At 43.6% G+C, this 20,832-nt stretch overlaps 1 protein-coding gene across 1 annotated transcript in view; it reads right to left on the bottom strand.

Annotated features, from left to right (window-relative positions):
* Positions 1-247: 247 nt before the first annotated feature.
* LOC146649623 (protein NLRC3-like) overlaps positions 248-20,832 on the bottom strand; it is a 32,566-nt gene continuing 11,981 nt past the window's right edge. Inside the window, exons 2-6 of the mRNA XM_085387719.1 lie at positions 10,217-10,401; positions 8,302-10,120; positions 7,453-7,626; positions 5,285-5,458; positions 248-425 (exon numbers count right to left, since the gene is read on the bottom strand). Of these exons, the coding sequence (XP_085243845.1) occupies positions 248-425; positions 5,285-5,458; positions 7,453-7,626; positions 8,302-10,120; positions 10,217-10,401 (2,530 nt within the window). The remainder of the gene's footprint in view (positions 426-5,284; positions 5,459-7,452; positions 7,627-8,301; positions 10,121-10,216; positions 10,402-20,832) is intronic.

Below are 20,832 nucleotides of genomic sequence, written 5' to 3'. Positions count from 1 at the left end.
GCAATTTTGGTTCTCTGAAATAAGAGCCACTGATTTGCAGGCTTTAGTCAGAGTGATTCCAGAACTGTGACAGAGATGAAACTGACAAGTTGTATAGTGTTGAAAAAACAAGCAATGGCTTGGACATGTGCAGAGGATAGTGGATATATTGGAGGCTTCAGGTTTGCAGGAAACACTGGGTCTTTGCTTTCATAAAACTCTGTTTAGGAAAATATTACTGGAGCACCACTCCAACCTTTTACTGACCTCAGATCCTAAGATCCAGTCTACACTGTGGACTCTTCAGAAGCCCCAACAGCTGCTGCACATCTAAATTCTGCAACTTGTTGTAGCTCAGGTCAAGATGTTTCATATGAGAGGGGTTGGACTTGAGAGCAGAGACCAGAGCAGCACAGCTGATCACTGACAAACCGCAACGATACAATCTGAATAAAAAGTAAAACATATAAATAAAATCATTTATAATCTAATCAGATCTCCTGAGTCAACCTATAACCTGTATGCCCAGTTGTAAGTGGCTATTGTATAAGAATCCTCCCAAAACTCTGTAATTATTAAATTACCAAATGTATGGTGCATAGATGTGAAAACACTCTAAGTATGTTATCACTGCTGACGAAAAATTGAAGAGGGTGAGCAGAAGTCACATGCTTCTAATCAAATACGTTTGATTAACTGATTATCAGTTTGTGGTGTCATGAAGTACTGTGCTTCAAATTTTGGACCCAGTATATAGGACACAGGGGACACGGTTCAAATACATAGGCAGCTGTATTGCTGGAACTCAAAGGAACAAAATACCAAAATACAAAACTGGGGCAAGGCAAGAGCCGAGGAAATTCGAACACACAAGGCACACAGCATGAAGGAGGACACGACAATAAACTGAGGGAGACACGAGATAATGAGGGAGGATGAAATAGGTGGCAGGACAATTGGGATCAATCAGAAGACACTGGAAGTAAAACTGAATTTTAAAAAAGGGACAAAAAAAACTGTCAAAATAAAACAGGAAATAACTAACATGGAGACACAGACACAACCCTACAAACTTGACACAAGAACAGAAAGGTAAACAAGCATGGACCAGACCAGACCGACTTTACAAATGAGATACTAAGGACAAAACACAGAGACAAGACTAAGACAGAAAAGACACGTAAGGGAACAAACACCATAAAGCTAGCAAAAAAAAAAAAAAAAAAAAAAAAAAAATGGTCAACTCAGCTTTTACAGGTCAGTGTGTGTGTGTGTGTGTGTGTGTGTGTGTGTGTGTGTGTGTGTGTGTGTGTGTGTGCTGATCAATCAGTGTTAATGGGGGATGTGTTTTAAGATGGCGCCTGTGTGTTTGGCATGCCGTCAACCGCTCCTTTTTATTTGTTTGATTGTATTGTTTTTAGCGAATGTTGTGCAACATGTCAGTTCAACACTGTCGTATGATCGCCAGACTTTATTGGAAAGCGGCTTATCCACCAAAGTTTCAGTTTGGTTTGGTAAAGATAGCCAGGGTTTTCTGCCTCCCTACCTGGAAACAGTACCATTGCGCTGGCATCCCCTACCACTGCCACCAGATATGCGGAAATGACGCAGGAGACGGGGTACCCGTGGAGGTCGCCTTGTTAAGCTGAGAATCCAGATTTCTTAGCTTCCTCACGATCTACGCTCTGTTCGTCAATCTTTTCCACGACTCTTGGTACCATCGCGTACACTGGATCCTGTGGATTCCTGGTTGGTCTCCGTTGTCGGCTCTATCGGGAGCAGCCCTGTTAAATCATTCCCTCTTCGGCATCTGTGTTGGAGGGGAATGGACCGATCAAACCTTTGATTGGTGGATCTGGTTGTCACTGCCGCGGAGGTCTCCGAACCAGCTCCCCTCAGGTTGGGTTTAATAAATGCCAGATCGGTGGCGAATAAGACCTTCATCCTGAAGGATTTCTTTTCTTCCCATGCATTGGATTTCCTCTGTTTGACTGAAACCTGGAGTTCACCCGGTGAGTTAAGCATTTTTTCTGAACTGCTGCCCGCCAGCTGTGCTTATTTTAGCGCTCCGAGAGCTTCTGGTCATGGCGGGGGGTTAGCTGTTGTTTTTAAATCACACTTTGAGTTTAAGCAACTATCCTCATGGACACGCCACACCAGCTTTGAACTTTGCCTGTGTGAACTTGGCCACTCGCCTTCATTGCTGTGTGCAATAGTTTATCGGCCTCCTAAATATAACAAGGAGTTTTTATCTGAGTTTTCGGAGTTTCTCGCTGACTGTGCATCCCGGTATGACCAGGTCCTGCTACTCGGTGATTTTAATATACACGTCTGTTGCCCAGGGAAGCCCCTGGCTAAGGAATTCATGGACCTGGTGAATTCTTTTAATCTTGTTCAATCTGTTAAAGGTGCCACTCAAGAACGTGGTCACACATTGGATTTGGTGTTATCATATGGGTTATCTGTCTGTAACTTACATGTGGAGGATGCTGTATTCTCTGACCATATGCCCATTTTATTTGACGTTGTTCCTCTTAGTCCTGTTGTTAAACGGGTTGCACCTATGCAATGCTATCGTACCTTCGGCTCAGATACTGCTGAGGATTTTTCAACACTATTTGAACAACTTGTGTCCAGTCCCTCTGAGTCGTCCTCCGTAGATGGATTACTCTCTCATCTGGGCTCTGTTTGTAAATCTGCCCTTGATGTTGTTGCACCTCTAAGACTCAGGCAGTGTAAACCCAAGGCCAGCCCTTGGCTAACCGATTTTACTCGAGCCATTAGAAGAGAATGTAGGAGATGTGAAAGACGATGGAAAAAGGACAGGCTGTGCGTTTCTCTGGAAGCTCTTAAGACGAGTTGGAAAGCTTATCAGAGGGCAGTAAAGACCGCCAAAAACTCCTATTTTTCACAACTTATTGCTGTTAATTCACATAACCCTTGTGTTCTGTATAATACCATTAATTCTGTACTGAATGCAGAGGATCATGTTCTTTTGCAATCTTCAGAGGTTACGTGTAATAGGTTTCTTAATTTCTTTGTGGATAAGGTTGCCAGTTTGAGACCCTCCACTTTATCTTCTGTTGGCCCGGCTGTGCATGTTCCCTGTTTAAATTTGCTTATTGCTTTCCAACCGATTGTTCTACCTGAACTAGAGAAGCTTGTGTTAAGTGCTAAACCATGTGGTTCTCTGAATGATGTCGTTCCACCGCGTTTTCTGAAAGAGGTGTTTCCTACTGTTGGACCACATATTTTAAACATAATCAATACCAGCCTCTTGTCAGGTCAAGTACCAAGTGAGTTTAAGCATGCAGTTATTCATCCCTTACTTAAGAAGCCAGGCTCAGATATTTCAGTAATGTCAAATTTTAAACCCATCTCTAAACTTCCTTTTCTGAGTAAGATCTTGGAAAAGGTTGTTCACACTCAGCTGATGGATTATCCAAACAACTCTCATATGTTTGAAGTTTTTCAGTCCGGCTTTAGGACGTTTCATAGCACAGAGACAGCTCTCATAAAGGTTATGAACGATATTCTGGTAGCGACGGACTGTGGTAAACACGTAGTGCTTATACTACTAGATATGACTGCTGCATTTGACACAGTGGATCATGACCTGCTGATCTCTCGTTTACAGCATTGTGTGGGCATTTCTGGCTTTGCACTCCTGTGGATAAAATCATACCTCTCAAACAGGAGCTTCTTTTTTTTTTTTTTTTTTTTTAAATGACATCAGAAACAGCAGTATGCGACATTACGTGATGGCAGAGCTTCAGTTCATCCTTTGTCATTTTTTTTTTTTTAATAAATAGGACAGGGGGAATGAATGAGAGAAAGAGGGGGAGAGAAAGAAAGAAAACCAAAGGGGAGAAGAGACGGTGAGAAGGGGGGGGAAGAGAGAGAGAAAAAAAAAAAAAGAACTCCTGGGTCACCTGTATGGAGAAAAAAAAAACAAACAAACAAAAAAAACAGGAGCTTCTGTGTTAAGTTGGGCTCGTCATCATCCTCTGTGGCCCCTCTACCATGGGGTGTACCACAGGGATCTATTCTTGGACCATTACTGTTTTCATTGTATCTCCTGCCACTGGGTGCGATCTTTTGTAAACATAAAGTTTCATTTCATCTATATGCTGATGATTGCCAGCTTTATTTTCCTTTCAGTCATTCTGATAGCTCCCAAATTAGACTCCTGCTTGATTGCCTTAGTGATGTTAAGTCATGGATGGCTCAAAACTTTTTAAATTTTAACGAACGTAAAACGGAAGTAATTCTGTTTGGCCCGAATCGTTCCTCTGCTATCCCTGATGTTGACCTTGCTGCTCTGACCCCTCACCTGAAGAGCTCAATTACCAATCTTGGGTTAAAAATCGACTCTGCACTTACCCTTGATGGCCACATGAATGGGGTGGTGAAATCGTCATTCTATCAACTCAGGCGTCTGTCGAAGGTTAAACCTTTTCTTTCAAGGCGTGACTTGGAGACTGTTATCCACGCTTTTATAACCTCATGCTTGGATTATTGTAACTCCCTTTTAATAGGGGTTGGACCGGGCACTCTGACATGCCTGCAACTAGTACAGAATGCTGCGGCACGGTTTTTATCTGGTAAAAGGAAATTTGAGCACATTACTCCGGTTCTGGCCTCCCTGCACTGGCTTCCAATTGAATTTAGGATTCATTTTAAAGTTCTTTTATTGGTTTTTAAATCTTTAAATGGTCTGGCAATCTGTCTGATTTGCTGAAGCCCTATGTCCCCACTCGTTCGCTCCGGTCAGCTGAGCAGCTGTTGCTCTCAGTCCCCAAACCACGGTTGAAACTGAGAGGAGACCGAGCGTTCTCTATTGTGGCTCCTAAGCTTTGGAATAATCTTCCTCTTCACATTAGGCAATCGACATCAGTGATGGCTTTTAAATCCAGATTGAAAACGCATTTTCATTCACTGGCTTTTGATTCAGTGGTTGACTGACTTGTATCTTATTGTTTTTGCTATGTTTATTATTTTATCGTATTTATTATTCTTATGGTATCTATTATGTTTCTGTTGTTCAGCACTTTGGTCAGCCTTGTGTGTTTTAAAAGTGCTATATAAATAAACGATGATGATGATGATGATGATGATGATGATGATGATGATGATGATGAAATTATCAGACACTACTGTGATGTTGCACTGAATTAAATAAAATAAATGCTAGCATTTCACCGGACATCCTCAAAATATATTAGAATACATTGTGAAAAGAAAATTTTTTCAGATCATATATTGGGAGCGAAAGGGTGAGTGAGAGAGAGGTAAGTAAACTGACCTCAGAGTCTCCAATCTGCAGTGTGGACTCTGAAGAAAATCACATAAGTGTTTCACTCCTGAATCTTGCAGCTTGTTGAGACTCAAGTCCAAATATTTCAGATGGGAGTGGTTGGACTTGAGAGCGGACACCAAAGCAGCACAGCTGACGTCTGACAAACTGCAATCCCATAAACTGAATAAAGAATTATTTATAATCCAATCAGATGTGTTTAAGTGTTAAATGTGCATCTCAACATTAGTACGTGCTGATGAACAAACCTATCTCTAAAACGAGTAGTGACTTGGTCTGTGTTGTTAGTTCTATCATTGTGTATAATTATCGTCATGTCAGACTTCTACACACATCATCTAAATGTCAGTATAGTATTCAATAACCTGTTCATATCAACACAGTTACTATGCCTCCACTGCAGCTCAGAAGCAAAACGCTGTGTAAACACTAGGGATGGGTACCGGTGTCCGGTGCCATGATGGCACCGGTTCTGACATAAACGGTAGCAACCAGACCGAAAAGCAGCGCACATTTTGGTGCTTTATTTTGGTGCTTTTTTTTCCTGAGCTGTGATACACTTCTAGCCAATCATTTTACGTTTCCGAGGATAGTAGGCGGGCCCAGGTACGTACGTTCTTTTAGAGCAGAGCTACAGATTAAAAATGTCCAAGGCGAAGCGGTCAAAAGTCTGGCTGTACTTCACAGCAAAATATGCAAACTCAGCAGCCTGCAACAAGTGCTTTAAGCTGATACTGTGATACTGTCAAAGGAGGTAACACCTCAAATCCGATGAAACACCTGGCGACGCATAGCGGTTTTTTTAAAAGCCCAGAAATACGCCGTATTTGATAGCTTGCTGCGAGACCTCACACTGAGCACATCTACTGTGGGTGGGTTGCCTGTTATGCAACATCCCCCAAAAACACGAAGAGGAGAGTCCTGGCCCCTAGCCCTGCCAGTGTAGCAGAAATGATGACGGATGATGATGGCAGCAGCCGTTCTTCTCTGCATGAGTAGCTTAATGTTGTTCGTGTGTAATTTACGTTGAGTAGGCTAACCACGTTATTACATTAATGCATGTAAGGTGAACTAGCAAACATCATCATAGCTACATGCGGCTGTCCTCTTGTTTGATGGCAGATACTCCCTTCACCCTGGCCAAAAAGGCTAAAATGACCAAAGAAAAAGTGGAAAACAGTTAAACATGAGAGGTTTAGGACAAAGTTTGTGTTTTTTCCATTGTTTAAGCACTGCTTCCAGCCAAGAGCGATACCATATATGCCCTATAGCTGCAGAAAAAGCTAACATTGTTATCTTTTTACAAAAAACAGCTGAAAATGAGAGGTTTATGGACCAATTTTGTGTTCTCCATTCTTTAAGCACCGGTTTGAGCACCGGCACCGTTTCAAAAGTACCGATTTGGCACCGGTATCGGATAAAACCTAAACGATACCCATCCCTAGTAAACACCAAGAAAAAAAACACACATGATGAGCCAATTTTGAAGGTATTTCACATCTGCTACAGGAACAAGTGGTCTTCAGCTGTCTCTTGTCATTTTTTGTGTGTGTATGTGTGTGTGTGTCCTGGAATTGCAAAACTCAATTCAATTATGCACCTATGCACCTACATCCACTAAAATTCAAGTCCTGGACACCCAAACCTCAAGGCTCATATAATTGGCATTAATTATGGAGCTCCTCCTGGTTCTGTGATGGGACCAAATGTATTTGCATTATGCATTCTTCCCTTAGGCAGTATTATTAGAAGGCATAGAATACATTTGCATTGCTATGTTGGGGTGATACTCAACTTTATCTGTCTATCTGTCAACAAAAACAGACAAACACACCAATTAATTAAACTGAAGAAATGTAAAGGTATAAGGACCTGGATCACCTCCAATTTACTGCTTCTAAATTAAGATAAAACTGTGGTTATTGTATGTGGGCCTAAAAATCATAGGAACATGTTTTCAAGTTTTTCATTCAGTGGGAATGAAACACATATTGTGATGACTCTATGGGTCTTCATATTTTAATGTAAAGCAGCTTGAGTTCACTATTGTTGTGATCTGGCACTATGTGAATAAAACAGAATTGAAATTAAATTGAATATTGACATTCAAATTATTACAATATGTTCAAAATAAAAAACAGTCTTGATGAACTGACCTTAGAGTCTCCAGCCTACAGTTTGCACTCTCTAGGCCAGTAAACAGCTGCTTCAAAGCTGAATCAGGGAGTTTGGCTCCACTCAGGTCCAGCCCTGTTAGATGGGAGGGACTGGACTTCAGAGCTGATGCGACAATTTCACAGTGACTTTCTGAGAGTTCACAGCTAGAAAGCCTGTGATGGAAAATATATCACCACACATGTTATAAAGTGGACAAATGAGTTTTCCTCCATTTGATGAGAAACACTTGAAAAATTTCCAGCTTCATCTACATAAGTGGAACATTTAGAGTCTGTTGTCCAAACAGTATAGAAATTAAACTAAAATTAAACTAACTGAACATCATCAGATTCAATATTAGCACAATTTAAAATTGCTGTAACTGAACCATTACTTAAAATCAGTTACTTATTCCGCTTGTGGTAGCTAACTATAATTTGAATTTGAAAGACAGAGATCCTCTCTACTTTTAAGACTAGCCTTTAAAATGTACTTTTTGTATTGCAAGGGCTGGATGAGGTGGCCCTGAACCATCACTTTGTTATTCTTCTATCATCTCATGCTGGGAATTTTCCATAATGAACTCTTTTGCAAGCGCCTGGGTATGAGATAGGCCACCATGAACTACTCAGAGATGCAAGTAGGTCAGACAATGTAAGACTGACAGTGGCAATGTGGCTATTCTAGCAGGCAGGAAATCAGACAGAATGACCATGAGAAGCTAGAAAAGTACTGTCAAAAGATCTTGTCAATTTCTGCAGGATGAGTCTTTCTCTCATGTAATCGGTACTTTAGAACATAGATTTGAGCACAAATTATTTTTTGATGATAACTATATCTGGTCTTACCGTGCCTTTCTGCAGTTTCTTATAGCTGGAATAAGTCTTCGTTGTCCCTCCTTTGATGTATTATACTTATTCAGGTCCAGGTCATCCAGAACCTCCTCTGACATCTGGAGCATGTAGGCCAGAGCTGAGCAATGGATGTCAGATAGTTCCTTCTCTGATCTGTTTTCTGATTTCAGGAACTCTTGGATCTCCTGATGTACTGAGAAGTCATTCATCTCCATCAAACAATGAAAGATGTTGATACTTCTATCAGGAGAGATTTTATCACTCTTCATCTTCTTCAGATTATTGATGACTCTCTGGATAATTTCTGGACTGTACTCCATCTTATTGAGCAGACCTCCTAAGAGTCTCTGGTTGTAGTCTAGTGACAGGCCATGAAGAAAGCGGACAAATAGATCCAGTTGGCCATTCTTACTTTGGAGAGATTTCTGCATGACAGTGGAAAGAAAGTCCTCTTGAAAATAGATGGGCATACCATCATCAAAATCATCAGTAAATAAATCTGGAAAATCATTCCTCAGAAACTTCTCCAGCACCTCTTCCTTCCTGTTGCTGTAACAGTGGAACATGTAGACAGCAGCCAGAAACTCCTGAATGCTCAGATGAACAAAGCAGTAGACTGGTTTCTTGAAGATCGCACACTCTCTTTTTAAGATCTCTGTACAAATGCCTGAGTACACTGAGGCCTCTGTGACATTCAGACCACACTGCTCCAGGTCTTCTTGGTAAAATAGGATGTTTCCTTTCTCCAGATGTTCAAAGGCCAGCCGCCCCAGCTTCAGGAGAACATCCCTGTCAGCCTGCATCAGCTCCTGTGGACTCGTCTCATGTCCCTCGTGGTATTTGTGCTTCTTTCTCTTTGTCTGAACGAGCAGGAAGTGTGAGTACATGTCAGTCAGGGTCTTGGGCAGCTCTCCTCTCTCCTCTGTAGTCAACATGTGCTCCAGAACCGTAGCAGTGATCCAGCAGAACACAGGGATTCTACACATGATGTGGAGGCTCCTGGATGTCTTCATGTGGGAGATGATTCTGCTGGACAGCTCTTCATCACTGAATCTGCTCGTGAAGTACTCCTCCTTCTGGGCGTCAGTGAAACCTCGTACTTCTGTTACCCTGTCAACACATATAGTAGGGATCTGACTGGATGCTGCAGGTCGGGAAGTTATCCAGACGAGAGCCAAGGGAAGCAGATTCCCCTCGATGAGGTTTGTCAGCAGCTCGCTGACTGATGACTTCTGTGTGACATTAGACACAAGCTTCCTGTTGGTGAAATCCAATGAAAGTCTGGTTTCATCCAGGCCGTCAAATATGAACAAAAGTTTACAGACAGCGAGCTTCTCTGCTGTGACCTTCTGTAATGCTGGATGGAAAACATGGAGCAGCTCTAGAAGACTGTACTGCTCATCTGTGATCACGTTCAGCTCCCTGAATGAAAGCAGAATCACCACACTGATGTCTTGGTTCTCCAAACCTTCTCCCCAGTCCAGAGTGAACTTCTGTACTGAGAAGGTTTTTCCAATGCCGGCAATGCCATTTGTTAGAACAACTCTAATGGGTCTCTGTTGGTCAGCCAAAGCTTTAAAGATGTCCTGGCACCTGATTGGAGTGTCATTGATGGTCTTGGAAGCTGTCTCCAGCTGCCTCACCTCATGTTGGGTATGAACTTCTTCACTCTGTCCCTCTGTGATGTAAAGTTCAGTGTAGATCCTGTTGAGCAGAGTCCCACTTCCTGTTTCATCACTTCCTTCAGTCACATGTTCACATCTCCTCCTTAGACTGATTTTATGTTCATCTAATACCTCCTGCAGACCAACATCTGCTAAAAGAAAGAAAAACAATAATGCTAAATAGATAGAAAACTCTTTAATACCCATCACAATAAGAAGTCCAGGCTTTAGATGTTCAGTCGTACTTTGAGCACAACCTCTCTGACTGGCGGTCTGCAGTCTGGACCTGCATCCAAACTGTGGACACAAGGAGTCTCTCCCTTGTCTGCAGAACCAGTGTCTACAATTGGTAGAGACTGGATCCTTCAGGATGTCCTGACACAAAGCACAGTAGGACAGCTGCTCCTCCACACTAACATGACTCTTCTCTCTGTGGACATGAAGGAAAAAATATTCTGACCAGAAAAATACACAGTAAAGTCAGAAATATAAATATAATTAAAATATAAATATAATTATATAAATATAATTACTCAGTTCAGCAGAAACAGTCTCTTACTTTTTGTCTAAGGTTGCGGGTTCTTCACTGAAGTCTGGATTATGCTCTTTGGACCAATCACTCTTCGCAGACACACAGCTAGATTCTGCAGATGATGTGATGTGTATGTGGTGTTGATCTCTGGAAACACAAACAAAGCATAAACAAACTAAACCCCCCCCCCCCAAAACCCTTGTCATTCATGGACATAAAATGTTTTTTGTTGTTTGTTTTTTTTCATGGCAGCTTTTGAGACAGTTTTGGGTTTTGCCATGAAACTAGGCTGAGCAGTCAGGCCACTGTGATTAAGAGAGGATTTAAGAAGTGCTCACTTGTAACTTCCTGATTGCATCACATTCAAAAGCACAGACTATTGACTCAAACATGGGCTGCAGGTAGTCCAACTTTTCCAAAATGGCACATTATTACATCCCATTGCCATAAGGGTTGCTTAGTCTCCCAGCACAGTCTCAAGTGTATGAAGGTCCAGCAGACAGGCAATTAATCTAGGAGTAAGTTAAACAGAGCCGTAGAATGTCCTTACCAAACAATTGTCTCTAACCAAAAAATTAGAAACAGACTTTATGAGGGTGACCTGACGGCCTGACATCCTCTAGTGGGATCTGTGCTTCTTGCCCAGCACCATGAATGATGCTGGTGCAATGGCTGCTGGGTTCCTCCTGGTCTACAACAATGTCCAACCGCATGTGCCCAGGGTATGCAACTATTACTGGAGGAACTGGCTGACCCCCACGGTTGCCTGACCTGAATCTAATAAAATATCTCCTGGACATTGTCAGGGTTCCTGGGTCGGTGACCCAGTGTTTTCAGTTTTGTTCATGTTCAGTTTATTTTGCCACTTCCATGTGCTCACTTCCTGCTTTTCCTGCTTGTCTTGTGTCATTAGCCAGATTATGTTCAGCTGTGTACTCACCGGTCTCTCATTATCATCCTCATCAGTCTGTGTATTTAAGCCCTCTGTTTCTACTCGTTCACTGTCGTGTCATTGATGTTATGTTGTCCTTCCCGTGTGTTCCCTCAGTTCAGTCCGCCATTCAGTTGTCCAGCCAGTCAGTGTCCGTTCACCCACTCCTTATAATAAACCTCACCTACCTGCCAGTCCTGCGTTTGGGTTCTTTCTTCCTCGCCTCCACACAACGCCTGACAGAATGACACGACCCGTGCCACGAAGACACAATTGGAACCCAGCGGACTCGGACCTCTACGAGCGGCAGGAGGTAGCGCTCTCCTTGTGGGCGGAAAAGCTCAAGGAGAGACAGCGGCTCTTCGTGGAGCGAGAGCACGTCTTCGAGGGTACTCGCTTGGCTCTGGGCGGGCCTTGGAGACACCGCGTTCACCCACCTGCTACCTCCCATGCACCGGAGCATCTGCCGCGGAGTGTGGGCGTTTCACGCCGTGCTTCGGCCGCTCCCTCTCTCGCCACTTCGCTCCTCGCTCACACACCCGCCGCCTCATTCGCCGGACCTCCACCATCGCCACGGCACAGCGGCTACGCCTCACACCTCGGCTCAACGGAGGCTACCGCACCAGAGGCTCTGCTGTTTACCCCGGCCGCTTCCTCTTCCCGGAGAAAGCGGCGCACACGCCGCCATAAAACGGACTACTTTCAGCCACTCCCGATGGTGAGCTCCAGTGACTGTTTTTCGCACTCGCCATCTGATTATTCACTTAAAACGCACAATAGACTCACTTCTGATTCATGGGGAGTCTCCCTCCTAGACGAGGACGTGGACTGGGAAGAGTTTTTCTGCTCTGCTCCAAAGACTGTAAATAGTGGTGGCAGAAAAACCAGAACAATCCCCAATTAACCTGCCAGTAACACACACACACCGTCACTATTTCCACACCCGTTACTCAGCCATTTCCCACCAGCACGGCGGCCCAGATTCGGCCTTCCCCTTCAGCCGTTTCACCTCCTCTGATGGCTAGGGCCCAGTCTACACCCACACCAGTGCCAGCTCCCAGGAGGAGGGCAGCTGCGACCCAGTCTACCTCCACACCCGCTTCTGTTTCTCAGGTGGGGGTGACTGGTGTCCAGCCACCTCCCGTGCCTGTCCCAGCACCCAGGCTGAGGGCAGCCCGAATCCAACCTGACCATCCCAGAGGCCTAGCTGAGGCTCTCCAGCCAGTGCCCTCATGCTCCAGAGGCTCGGAAGAGCTAGCCTGCTTACTCATCAGCCCACCACTTCATCCACCACCTGATCCAGCCTTTCACGCACTAGCTTTATCCCTGGTTAGGCTGGCTGAAGTGTCCCCTGCTCAGGCACCAGCTTTACTAGCCCAGGCTGTAGCTTTATCTCCCTCATTTGTCATGGTCCTGGGCCATGTTGGCCCAGTGTTCTTAGTTTTCTTGTATGTTTGTATTTTGTTCCTTATTTAGGCCATGTTTTCTGAGTCATGTTTCCCCAGCCCGTTATGTCTGTGTTTTCCCCGTGCTCTCTCTCCTCCTGTCTGAACCTCTGTGCACTTCCTGTTTACTTTGTGACTCTCACGCCTGTACATGTCATGTTCAGTTCACCCCGCCCTGTCTCGTTATGATTATCAGTGTCACCTGTGTTCCCCATGTGTTCCCACTTTCCTCGTTAACCCTCTGTGTATTTCTGTCTGCGTCTCCCTCTGTTCGGCGTCGCGTTCTCCCTCATGTTGTGTGTTATTCTCCCCGTGGTTCGGTTCCTTGTACATCTCATGCTTTAGTTTTCCCAGTTTTAGTTTATTAGGGCCCGAGCACTGACAGTGCGAAGGCCCTATTGTAATTGCTCTGTTTATTAGGGCCCGAGCACTGACAGTGCGAAGGCCCTATTGTAATTGCTCTGTTTATTATTATTATTATTATTATTATTATTATTATTATTATTAGGGCCCGAGCACTGATAGTGCGAAGGCCCTATTGTAATTGCTCTGTTTATTATTATTATTATTATTAGGGCCCGAGCACTGACAGTGCGAAGGCCCTATTGTAATTGCTCTGTTTATTATTATTATTATTATTATTATTATTTCGGCAAATGAATTGGCCGTTTGAGGGCCTAAACATGCTCGAAAACTCATGAAATTTTGCACACGCGTCAGGTCTGGTGAAAATTTACGTATTTTAATGTTCTCAGACATGGCCAGGGAAAATTAGCTCAGTAGCGCCACCTAGAAAAATGAAAAACGCGAGCCCCCGGTATGGGTATGACCTACATGTTTGAAAGTTGGTACACCTATATAACGTTCAGAGTCGAACAAAAAAGTCTATTATGGCAATGTCCTAAACCCAACAGGAAGTCAGCCATTTTGGATTGAAGGTGACATTTTGGGTCTGATTTTACCGTTTCCATGCCTTGTACTTTAACGAACTCCTCCTTGGGATTTGGTCCTATAAACTTCAAATTTGGACAGTGTCAACTACACCCTTGTGCCATGTTAAATTGCGGAGCTTTTGAGTTTTCACAATACTATGAGGCCGTGGCGCCATGGCGAATTTTGATGACTCGCCATGAAAATCTTATTGCCTCTCATTCTGTCATACATGTTCCGATCTGGACCAAAGAGCACACATATGATAAGGCTCCACCCCTGAACATATTTCAACTGCCATATTTGACATCAAGGACAGCGCCACCTAGTGGGAACAGGAAATGTCATGTTTTACACTTTGGGGTACAGTATAGTGATGGGTGACATCTGCAGCCTCAAATTTCTCCAGGAAAGCCTTAAGGAGTTGGTCTTGGGTTACAGTGAAAACTGTGACTTTTCGCAAAAGGGTGTGACCCCAGCAGCATGGCGAACTTTGATGTCACGCCATGAAGAAACAAATTAGTATAACTCAATGAAATCCAGTCTGATCAGTACCAGACTTTACAGGCATGATGTCAGACCCGCCCTGAACAGATTGATGTGCCCATTGTCGGGAATACGGACAGCGCCACCTAGTGGCAACAGGAAATGTCATGGCTTTAATTTTGTTGTACTGATTTTCACAGGTTCATCGTGGCCACCTCAAAAGCGGTGAATATCACCATCAGTCCCTCGTGATGCTTCAGTGCAAAAATTGTGACTTTAAACTGAACGGCGCACCCTGGTGGCAACGCTGTTCACCATGAAAGATGAAGTGGCTTTTGAGGGTCTTGGCAAGTTTATAGAGGCTTGAAATTTGGCACACACCTCCAAATGGATGAAGGCTTTGTTGGCATGTGATCATTTTCATTGAATAGCGCGAAATGGCTCCACAGCGCCCCCTACAAAATTTCAAAACCACAGCCCCTGCTCTGTGTTCTATGTATGATTCTGAAACCTGGTAAGCTTATAGGAGATATCAAGATGTACAAAAAAGTCTCTTGGTGCAATATCCCAAATCCAACAGGAAGTCAGCCATTTTAAAATGAATGTGCAATTTTGGCAACATCTTCCCCTCTTTCCAGGCACCGTTCTTTGACGAACTCCTCCAAGGGATTTCATTATATTGAACCAATCTCCAGTGTGTGGAATCTAAAGACCTTTGTGATGTTAAATTGCGAACGTTTTTACGTTCAGGGAAACGGGTGGTCATGGCGGCACGTGGAGTTTCAGTCACTCGCCAAAAAGCAGTAATCTGCTGTCACTCAAAATCAAAATGTCCAATATGTCCCAAAGGTCGCAGGCGTGATGAGACTCGAGCTGGGAAATGTTTGTTATGCCATTTGTCAGTAATGGTTAGAGCGCCACCTAGTGGGACGACTATAATCATGATTGAATGAGATGAAATGTTAGCTGGTGGTTGAATGCATGAATTTCATCAATGTGACATCAGATCGGACGTGCTGGTTGTAGGTGTTGGGCGTAGCTCGACGCGATGGGGTGCGAGGGCCCTCATAACGCTGCTTGCAGCTTTAATTAGGGCCCGAGCACTGATAGTGCGAAGGCCCTATTGTAATTGCTCTGTTTATTATTATTATTATTATTATTATTATTTCGGCAAATGAATTGGCCATTTGAGGGCCTAAACATGCTCGAAAACTCATGAAATTTTGCACACGCGTCAGGTCTGGTGAAAATTTACGTATTTTAATGTTCTCAGACATGGCCAGGGAAAATTAGCTCAGTAGCGCCACCTAGAAAAATGAAAAACGCGAGCCCCCGGTATGGGTATTGCCTACAAGTTTGAAAGTCGGTACACCTATATAACGTTCAGAGTCGAACAAAAAAGTCTATTATGGCAATGTCCTAAACCCAACAGGAAGTCCGCCATTTTGGATTGAAGGTGACATTTTGGGTCTGATTTTACCGTTTCCATGCCTTGTACTTTAACGAACTCCTCCTTGGGATTTGGTCCTATAAACTTCAAATTTGGACAGTGTCAACTACACCCTTGTGCCATGTTAAATTGCGGAGCTTTTGAGTTTTCACAATACTATGAGGCCGTGGCGCCATGGCGAATTTCGATGACTCGCCATGAAAATCTTATTGCCTCTCATTCTGTCATACATGTTCCGATCTGGACCAAAGAGCACACATATGATAAGGCTCCAGCCCTGAACATATTTCAACTGCCATATTTGACATCAAGGACAGCGCCACCTAGTGGGAACAGGAAATGTCATGTTTTACACTTTGGGGTACAGTATAGTGATGGGTGACATCTGCAGCCTCAAATTTCTCCAGGAAAGCCTTAAGGAGTTGGTCTTGGGTTACAGTGAAAACTGTGACTTTTCGCAAAAGGGTGTGACCCCAGCAGCATGGCGAACTTTGATGTCACGCCATGAAGAAACAAATTAGTATAACTCAATGAAATCCAGTCTGATCAGTACCAGACTTTACAGGCATGATGTCAGACCCGCCCTGAACAGATTGATGTGCCCATTGTCGGAAATACGGACAGCGCCACCTAGTGGGAACAGGAAATGTCATGGCTTTAATTTTGTTGTACTGATTTTCACAGGTTCATCTTGGCCACCTCAAAAGCGGTGAATATCACCATCAGTCCCTCGTGATGCTTCAGTGCAAAAATTGTGAGTTTAAACTGAACGGTGCACCCTGGTGGCAACGCTGTTCAACATGAAAGATGAAGTGGCTTTTGAGGGTCTTGGCAAGTTTATAGAGGCTTGAAATTTGGCACACACCTCCAAATGGATGAACGCTTTGTTGGCATGTGATCATTTTCATTGAATAGCGCGAAGTGGCTCCACAGCGCCCCCTACAAAATTTCAAAACCACAGCCCCTGCTCTGTGTTCTATGTATGATTCTGAAACCTGGTAAGCTTATAGGAGATATCAAGATGTAGAAAAAAGTCTCTTGGTGCAATATCCCAAATCCAACAGGAAGTCAGCCATTTTAAAATTAATGTGTAATTTTGGCAACATTTTCCCCTCTTTCCAGGCACCGTTCTTTGACGAACTCCTCCAAGGGATTTCATCATATTGAACCAATCTCCAGTGTGTGGAATCTAAAGACCTTTGTGATGTTAAATTGCGAAGCTTTTTACGTTCAGTGAAACGGGGTGGTTATGGCGGCACGTAGAGTTTGAATCACTCGCCAAAAAGCAGTAATCTGCTGTCACTCAAAAACACAATGTCCAATCTCTCCCAAACGTCTCAGGTGTGATGAGACTCGAGCTCGGAAGTGATTGTTATGCCATTTGTACATAATGGTTAGAGCGCCACCTAGTGGAACAACTAACTAATCATGAATGAATGACTTGAAATGTTAGCTGGTGGTTAAATGCATGAATTCCATCAATGTGACATCAGATCGGAGGTGCTGGTTTTAGGTGTTGGGCTTGGCTCGACGCGCTGGGGGTGCGAGGGCCCTCGTAACGCTGCTTGCAGCTTTAATTATTATTATTATTATTATTTCGGCAAATGAATTGGCCGTTTGAGGGCCTAAACATGCTCGAAAACTCATGAAATTTTGCACACGCGTCAGGTCTGGTGAAAATTTACGTATTTTAATGTTCTCAGACATGGCCAGGGAAAATTAGCTCAGTAGCGCCACCTAGAAAAATGAAAAACGCGAGCCCCCGGTATGGGTATGGCCTACAAGTTTGAAAGTCGGTGCACCTATATAACGTTCAGAGTCGAACAAAAAAGTCTATTATGGCAATGTCCTAAACCCAACAGGAAGTCCGCCATTTTGGATTGAAGGTGACATTTTGGCTCTGATTTTACCGTTTCCATGCCTTGTACTTTAACGAACTCCTCCTTGGGATTTGGTCCTATGAACTTCAAATTTGGACAGTGTCAACTACACCCTTGTGCCATGTAAAATTGCGGAGCTTTTGAGTTTTCACAATACTATGAGGCCGTGGCGCCATGGCGAATTTCGATGACTCGCCATGAAAATCTTATTGCCTCTCATTTTGTCATACTTTTTCTGACCTTGACCAAAGTGAACACATATGATAAGGCTCCACCCCTGAACATATTTCAACTGCCATATTTGACATCAAGGACAGCGCCACCTAGTGGGAACAGGAAATGTCATGTTTTACACTTTGGGGTACAGTATAGTGATGGGTGACATCTGCAGCCTCAAATTTCTCCAGAAAAGCCTTAAGGAGTTGGTCTTGGGTTACAGTGAAAACTGTGAGTTTTCGCAAAAGGGTGTGACCCCAGCAGCATGGCGAACTTTGATGTCACGCCATGAAGAAACAAATTAGTATAACTCAATGAAATCCAGTCTGATCAGTACCAGACTTTACAGGCATGATGTCAGACCCGCCCTGAACAGATTGATGTGCCCATTGTCGGAAATACGGACAGCGCCACCTAGTGGCAACAGGAAATGTCATGGCTTTAATTTTGTTGTACTGATTTTCACAGGTTCATCGTGGCCACCTCAAAAGCGGTGAATATCAACATCAGTCCCTCGTGATGCTTCAGTGCAAAAATTGTGACTTTAAACTGAACGGCGCACCCTGGTGGCAACGCTGTTCACCATGAAAAATGAAGTGGCTTTTGAGGGGCTTGGAAAGAATATAGAGGCTTGAAATTTGGCGCACACCTCCATTGTGCTTAAGGCTTTGTTGTCATGTGATCATTTTCATTGAATAGCGCAAAATGGCTCCACAGCGCCCCCTACAATATTTCAAAACATCAGCCCCAGCTCTGTGTTTTATCTATGAGTCTGAAACCTGGTAAGCTTATAGGAGATATCAAGATGTACAAAAAAGTCTCTTGGAGCAATATCCCAAATCTAACAGGAAGTCAGCCATTTTAAAATTAATGTGTAATTTTTGTGATATTTTCCACTCTTTCCAGGCACCGTTCTTTGACGAACTCCTCCAAGGGATTTCATCATATTGAACCGATCTCCTGTGTGTGGAATCTAAAGACCTTTGTGATGTTAAATTGCGAAGCTTTTTACGTCCAGGGAAACGGGGTGGTCATGGCGGCATGTGGAGTTTCAGTCACTCGCCAAAAAGCAGTAATCTGCTGTCACTCAAAATCAAAATGTCCAATATGTCCCAAAGGTCGCAGGCGTGATGAGACTCGAGCTCGGAAATGTTTGTTATGCCATTTGTCAGTAATGGTTAGAGCGCCACCTACTGGGACGACTATAATCATGATTGAATGAGATGAAATGTTAGCTGGTGGTTGAATGCATGAATTTCATCAATGTGACATCAGATCGGAGGTGCTGGTTGTAGGTGTTGGGCGTAGCTCGACGCGATGGGGTGCGAGGGCCCTCATAACGCTGCTTGCAGCTTTAATTAGGGCCCGAGCACTGACAGTGCGAAGGCCCTATTGTAATTGCTCTGTTTATTATTATTATTATTATTATTATTATTATTATTATTATTATTCCGGCAAATGAATTGGCCGTTTGAGGGCCTAAACATGCTCGAAAACTCATGAAATTTTGCACACGCGTCAGGTCTGGTGAAAATTTACGTATTTTAATGTTCTCAGACATGGCCAGGGAAAATTAGCTCAGTAGCGCCACCTAGAAAAATGAAAAACGCGAGCCCCCGGTATGGGTATGACCTACACGTTTGAAAGTCGGTACACCTATATAACGTTCAGAGTCGAACAAAAAAGTCTATTATGGCAATGTCCTAAACCCAACAGGAAGTCCGCCATTTTGGATTGAAGGTGACATTTTGGCTCTGATTTTACCGTTTCCATGCCTTGTACTTTAACGAACTCCTCCTTGGGATTTGGTCCTATAAACTTCATATTTGGACAGTGTCAACTACACCCTTGTGCCATGTTAAATTGCGGAGCTTTTGAGTTTTCACAATACTATGAGGCCGTGGCGCCATGGCGAATTTCGATGACTCGCCATGAAAATCTTATTGGCTCTCATTCTGTCATACATGTTCCGATCTGGACCAAACAGCACACATATGATAAGGCTCCACCCCTGAACATATTTCAACTGCCATATTTGACATCAAGGACAGCGCCACCTAGTGGGAACAGGAAATGTCATGTTTTACACTTTGGGGTACAGTATTGTGATGGGTGACATCTGCAGCCTCAAATTTCTCCAGGAAAGCCTTAAGGAGTTGGTCTTGGGTTACAGTGAAAACTGTGACTTTTCGCAAAAGGGTGTGACCCCAGCAGCATGGCGAACTTTGATGTCACGCCATGAAGAAACAAATTAGTATAACTCAATGAAATCCAGTCTGATCAGTACCAGACTTTACAGGCATGATGTCAGACCCGCCCTGAACAGATTGATGTGCCCATTGTCGGAAATACGGACAGCGCCACCTAGTGGCAACAGGAAATGTCATGGCTTTAATTTTGTTGTACTGATTTTCACAGGTTCATCTTGGCCACCTCAAAAGCGGTGAATATCACCATCAGTCCCTCGTGATGCTTCAGTGCAAAAATTGTGAGTTTAAACTGAACGGCGCACCCTGGTGGCAACGCTGTTCAACATGAAAGATGAAGTGGCTTTTGAGGGTCTTGGCAAGTTTATAGAGGCTTGAAATTTGGCACACACCTCCAAATGGATGAAGGCTTTGTTGGCATGTGATCATTTTCATTGAATAGCGCGAAATTGCTCCACAGCGCCCCCTACAAAATTTCAAAACCACAGCCCCTGCTCTGTGTTCTATGTATGATTCTGAAACCTGGTAAGCTTATAGGAGATATCAAGATGTACAAAAAAGTCTCTTGGTGCAATATCCCAAATCCAACAGGAAGTCAGCCATTTTAAAATTAATGTGTAATTTTGGCAACATTTTCCCCTCTTTCCAGGCACCGTTCTTTGACGAACTCCTCCAAGGGATTTCATCATATTGAACCAATCTCCACTGTGTGGAATCTAAAGACCTTTGTGATGTTAAATTGCGAAGCTTTTTACGTTCAGTGAAACGGGGTGGTTATGGTGGC

This window comes from Rhamphochromis longiceps, linkage group LG17 (genome assembly GCF_057381845.1).
Source record: "Rhamphochromis longiceps isolate RC_006_pf linkage group LG17, R_longiceps_female_GT1.1, whole genome shotgun sequence".
In the NCBI taxonomy this organism is placed as follows: domain Eukaryota; kingdom Metazoa; phylum Chordata; class Actinopteri; order Cichliformes; family Cichlidae; genus Rhamphochromis; species Rhamphochromis longiceps.
This window is presented reverse-complemented; position numbering and strand designations above follow the sequence as displayed.